General features: G+C 36.9%; 1 protein-coding gene across 1 annotated transcript; it reads left to right on the top strand.

The window, feature by feature from the left end:
• The first annotated feature begins 1,858 nt into the window (after positions 1-1,858).
• LOC146674158 (uncharacterized) lies at positions 1,859-2,698 on the top strand. Its single transcript, XM_085384991.1, has one exon. The coding sequence runs from the start codon at positions 1,859-1,861 to the stop codon at positions 2,696-2,698; it is 840 nt and encodes a 279-aa protein (XP_085241117.1).
• Positions 2,699-6,232: the final 3,534 nt, after the last annotated feature.

The raw sequence follows: 6,232 nt of genomic DNA, 5'->3' as shown, positions 1-6,232 counted from the left end.
ATTTGAATGTTTGTGTAAATTAATTTCTCCTCCTGATTTACATTTCCCTGAATTCAATGCAAATAATTGTTCCTCAGTCTGATCTCATGCAAAATAGAAAATCGTTGAGAACAGTAAATGCATTTGCTGTAGTGATGGGAATTCTGGCTCTTTTTAGAGAGCCGGCTCTTTCGGCTCCCAACCGGCTCTTCATGTTGTTTTGTTGCTTTAATTCATTTATTATCAACAACAATATAAAATTATGCACAAAAGGAATTACTAATGTAAAAGAAAACGTGGTTTTATTTATATGTTTACATGCAAATGTATACGGTGGCCCCTAGAGACAAAGCACGTACAAACTCCAAAACACATTGCTAGCATTAACTGACCTTCCAAAACAGAGCTACCTAGATCATATTTACACAATTACAATTGAAAGCATATGTGTATTGTTTGTGTGTTTATACACAAGCACACATATATATTCAAATAATTAAAAAAAAATTAAAAAAAGTTCATTTACCTGTTACTACCACACACCAAATCTAGTCGTTGGTACTTCCTGTCTTGTGTAGCCATTAGGTAACAAAAGCTCAACACTGGCCCTAGGATCCTGGAGCACTTCTGTTGTGTTTTGTACGTGTTTTCGAGTTTGTATGTGCTTTGTCTGTAGGGGCCACCGTGAATATAATTTTATTCATTTACTCCACATAAAATGTAATAAATAAATCATATAATACAAAAAATAACTATTTACATTTCAACTTTTAACTATTTCAATTTTCAGCTTTTTCCTAAACAAATTTAAAGTGAAACAGCACAACACAATTAAATACAAATTAAAATATGAAAACAAAAAGAAGATGCATATTCTCTGTCATATGGGCCTGCATGAATAAACTTTCTGAATCCTTTATCATCCGCAACTGAAAATAGTTGTGGATGATTACTATACCTTTCTAATGTGACGTTGTTGTCCCTGCTCTCTTTCTCCCTCCCGCTCTGTTCCTGTGCTACTGAGAGTGTAACTACCGCCCCTCCCCCCTCTGCCCAACGCAAGCACAAGGCTCATGTGCGGAGTGAAGCGGGAAAAAAGTGCGAGAGAGGGTGAGAGAAAAAAACAAAAAAAACAAAAACAGAATAAGGAGTCGGCTCGCGTCGTTCACTTCAAAGAGCCATTTCGTTCGCAACCGACATATCACTAATTTGCTGGACAACAAATCACTTACACTGGAGACAACAGTTTCACCAGTTGCTCATGGGAGTTTTTTTTTTTTTTTTTTTTTTTTCACATTTCAATATCATCATTGGCTGTTACGAAAAACTATATTTATTTTTTCTTTGTTATAATGCTATTTTCTATTTTGTTATTCCTAACAAACCAGCAAACCATTTTCTGATCACTCGCAATACTGTAATAGTCCTTCTATCTCAGTTCTTTGTTCAGTCTATTATGTTAGGCCCCTATATTAAGTACTGTGTGCCAGTAGCAATATTAATCTTGTATACGTAGTCTTATTTTTGGAAAGTGCACTGTGTCATTACCACAGATCTATTTGTGCCAGAAAATATTACATTGCATTCAAATATAAAACTCCGAACATACCTTGATTTGAGAAAAATAAATCAAACAGGAATCTAGTAAATTATTAAAAATGCACCTTGGAGAATTCAAAAAAAGGATTCATACCATAAAACACAGTTTTACCACAGTTTTTGTACATGAGGTGATATCACTTTTCAAGAAAAATGTAAAGTTTTAATCTATACATCTGCTCCACTTGTGTGCTATGTAGCTTTTCTTTCTTTTCCAGACATGCCAACCAAACTCTCATCCTCGAACAGCTCTCTTTTTCAGCCAAACCATTCCCTGGTGATGTCTAACCATCTATTCTACATCAACTGTCTGACCACCAGACCCGGCTCTTTCATCTTTAAAGCATATCTTCCCTTCAATATCCTCCTCTTTCCTCTTTGCATCCTCATCCTCTATCATGGTCTCCAGCAATGGTGGAGAAAGCGCTGCACCTCCTCAGCAGTTGTAATGAGTCACTCTGACAGCTTCACCTATCATGTGGTTGTCATGGAGCTGATTTGTAACTTGGGATGTATTTTTGTGATTCATGGTATCTATTCATATGATACAAGTGTAATCATGATGGGTTGCTATTTTATTCATTTTACCTGGTTTGGAGAGACATTCTTCCATATCCTGACATCTGTGGAGCGCTATCTGGCTGTGCTTTATCCCATTACCTATGTGAGTCTGAAATATGAAAGAGGGGTCAGAATCAGAAATATCTGCATTGTCTGCATTTGGCTGCTTTGCTGTGTGGGGACAGGTCTGGTACTTAATATGGACTTTGTCCTAAACCTGATGTTTTTCCTTGTGGTGTTATGTTTCATCATCAACTCCTTCTGCAGCCTCTCTGTTCTCTATGTTTTGATCCGTCCAGGCCCAGGAGAACAGGGTTCAAACAGGGAGAGGTCAATCAAACTCAGGGCATTCTACACTATTCTGGCCATACTGGGAGCACAGGTGGTGAGGTTTGTGGGGGGTCTAGTTTGGGGTGTGGCCAACATCTCAGGAGGAGCAAATGCTTGTGTTATACATTTGTCTGATCTTTTTTTTAATGTTCCCAGCACTCTGGTTTTACCTTTGCTGTTTCTTTACAGAGAAGGCAAGTTTTTGCACTGTAAGAACAACGGCCAGTGACTCAGAATACTATATAATAAAAAGGCATCTCTCATGACAGCAACCACTTAGAATGTGCAATGTATAACTGTCACTAAAAATGTTTTAGGCCAGAAATGTTTAAACACTTTCTAGTTTGTTCCTCAAGTACTCTTTCATCACTGTAAGAGTGGCCACTGACCTGTAGGTGTAACTAGACTGCAAAGTAAAGATTTCCCATCGATTTCACACAATGAACACATGTCTACATGATCTACATTGTTTGCTGTTCATATCTAATTACAGTGAATTATAATAGTGGAGATCAGACATGAACTGGGAGAAAAACCAGGGAAAGACAGTAAATGGCCTCTAACACCATATGCATGAGTCACCTGCCCTGCCCAGTAAATTAAACCATTGCCACCAGTATATAGGTACTACATGGTATGACAAGGTATTGTTGCATTTGTATTTTTAAGAGCTGCCGTCATTAATTTATATTTTAAAAGCTTTTTAGTTTTTTGTAATCACTAATTTTATATATACAGTTAAAGAATGATAATTATGATTCAGTGGAATGATGACATCCATGGTGGTTGCCTTTAACATAAATGGTAGGTTTTGAAAATGCTACTATTTTCTTTGCTCTGTTGAATAATGTATTTTCTGTTAATATCTTACTCATGATTACACAACAAAGAAACATAGTTTCCATAGATGTGCATGATTTGTAACAGTTTTGAACATGTTAACTTAAAAAATTAAATAAAAAAATACAGTCAGTAAAATGTAAGTATTATTGTGATGTATCACCACATTGCACTTCCTTTTAATCACAGGTATGATTAAAAGGAAGTCAATACCCACAGAAACATTTTTGGTTCTTCAATGTCAGCATCATCCAAAGTATATGCCACTTGAATTTGGGAAATTTCTTAAACCAATTTACTGAAGGTATCAGTGTTTTGAAAAACATGCCTGTGTAGCCCATATCAACTACTCCCTGTCACATGACCCACGTCAGCTAATTTGTGGTCCCTCTTCTGATTGGCTCCTAATCTACCACTGATTGGCACTTTTGGGTATATCCTCTGCTGGTTTGGTGTCTACACAGATGATTTAAACCTATCATTAGTAGGGGGGCTTTTCTTTTGATTTACATCATATGGACAGATCTTGTTTCATGCTCTGACCTGTGTAGAGCGCTACTTGGCTGTAGTTCATCCCATCACCTATGTGAACCTGAGAAATGAAAGAGGAATAAGAATAAAGAACATAAGCATTGACTGTGTCTGGCTTATTTGTTTTGCAGGGACATGCTTGGTCATGGTGGAGGACTTATTCATTATTGGAAGTTTCTGCTTAGTGATATTATCTTTACCCATTGTCTCCTTATGCAGCCTTTCTGTTCTCTGTGTTTTATTTCATCCAGGGCCAGACAAACAGGGGTGGAACAGGGAAAGGGTTAACCAGTCTGGCTTCACCTCTACTGAGAAGGAAAGATTCACTTATTGGCTTCATCCTGGGCTCTCATGTTAAAATGCTTAACTTTACTGCAGTACTTGAGTGTTCTATTAATTCTAGCAAATTTTGGAGTCAATCTCAGACAACAGATTTGGCAGATCAATGCTAGCCCATGTCAGCTGAGCTCATTCCCTTCTGTAACACTCACATGGAGTATGGTGCTTAAGCTGCTTCAGCCAATTTGTGGTGCTACAGCAAACCACTTTGTTAACCAAATCTCCATCTTAGTGCCTCCACCACATTATATGTCTGTGTCATGGCTAAAGTGGAATTGCATGATCCATTATGCAATTCCAAGGTCTGGAAACCATCTAGCAACATGCAAACTAACCTGCTTTTAGCTATTATGCACCTACAACACCGTATGAAAACATTCTGTGATTTTAATTTTAACAATAACATCCATTCAATTTACTTGAATTCAGTTTTTTATATACCACTAAATCACAACAACAGTTGCCTCAATGTGCTTTATATTGTAAGTTAAAGAGGTTACAAGAAGAAAAATGGGAAGGAAAAACACCCTTTTAACAGGAAGAATCCTCCAGCAAAACCAGGCTCAGGGAAGTTCAGGCCATGTGTTATGTGACCTGGGGGTGAGGGGAGAAGACAGGATGAAGAAACGCCATGATGTTGATATTCACAAAAGTTGAGTGATACATTTCTTCTTCAATGAATAATCATGATTAAACTAATATTTAGCATAGTTTAAAATTTCATTTATATCAAACATATTTTTGCAAAACAGTATAAATTTCCATTGATGAATTCAAACAAACAACAGATATGTAAAGCATCAGTGTTCAATTTTGTCATTTACCGAACACAACTAAACACATGCAACCCTGAATGGCTACATAATTCAGGACTCTTTGCCTATCTAACCCTCACAGAATAAACGCTGGTCATATATTGCTAAGTTAAAAAAAACAGAGTAATTGGAGTAATTGGTTTAAATGTTTTGCCGTTTAGAACATGTTGTTTTAATTTAGCTTTAATTCACTTAAAAAGTGGTTGATGGTTAATAATGAAAAAAAAAATTAGTCATTCAAGTGGTGTAATAAAATAAAAAAAATAAAATAAAATTGTGTTGTGTATATGTTGATGAAGTCCGATTGTGCTTTAGTAATGGTTTCTTTATTAGGTATGTCTTTGCCAATTTGTTGGTCAGTTTGTCATTGTCACACTTTGTTTTGATGCAAATCAACTGTATTAGTGGACAGACAGGTGAAGTGGGACTGCAATATATAGCCAGTAGTGTACATTAGGATCAACTACTCAAGAATCCACAGAGGACAAATAAAGAGGGAGAAGGCTAAAAAACACTAATAAGGTTGGTGTTGTTTTACTTAATGTTAAATGCTCATTAACACTGATCACTGAACTGAAGTGACAAGAAAGCTTCAAAATTCACTTATTATCTGAAATATTAAAGGCAGACTGCAGAGAGTTTACATGATAAAACACTCACTGTGGTTTGCCTGATATTTATTATTATTAGGGCCTGGGCACTTACACTGTTTAAGCCCTAGTTTATGTAATTTTAATATTATTATTATTACAGTTACAGCAAACTGGGAACAACATGTTTGTTTTAAATATCTATCGATCTATCTATCGATCTGATCTGATCTGCGTTCAATTACTCTGCCTAGGCTTCATTGTCGAGCGCAGATCCATTGAGCACAGCCCATATGCATTCACTCAAGTTAGTATGGCAACTGCCTCAATGCCACCCGAAATTGAACCTCATTCACCGTCATTCAGATCTGGCGTTTGGAACTATTTTGGTTTTCATGTGAAGTATGACCCTACTTAAGCCTGTCGTGGACAAAGTACAACAGTATGTCGGATGTGCTACGCAATGTTCAATTACATCGGTCGGAACACAACAAATACCACGGCACATTTACACCGACATCACGTTGGTGCAAAGACAAGTGGAAGCAGACAAAAACAACAACAAGCACGCATGCAACAAACTTTACCCGAGTCATTTAGACAGCCGTTAGCACATGAATCTAAGAGGGCAAAAGAGGTAGACAGGGC

Source organism: Rhamphochromis longiceps, linkage group LG3 (genome assembly GCF_057381845.1).
Source record: "Rhamphochromis longiceps isolate RC_006_pf linkage group LG3, R_longiceps_female_GT1.1, whole genome shotgun sequence".
In the NCBI taxonomy this organism is placed as follows: domain Eukaryota; kingdom Metazoa; phylum Chordata; class Actinopteri; order Cichliformes; family Cichlidae; genus Rhamphochromis; species Rhamphochromis longiceps.
Note: the sequence above shows the minus strand (reverse complement) of the source record. Positions and strands in the feature narration are given on the sequence as shown.

Coding starts and splice junctions, on each gene's coding strand:
- LOC146674158 (XM_085384991.1), top strand. CDS start 1,859: ATGTCTAACCATCTATTCTACATCAACTGTCTGACCACCAGACCCGGC.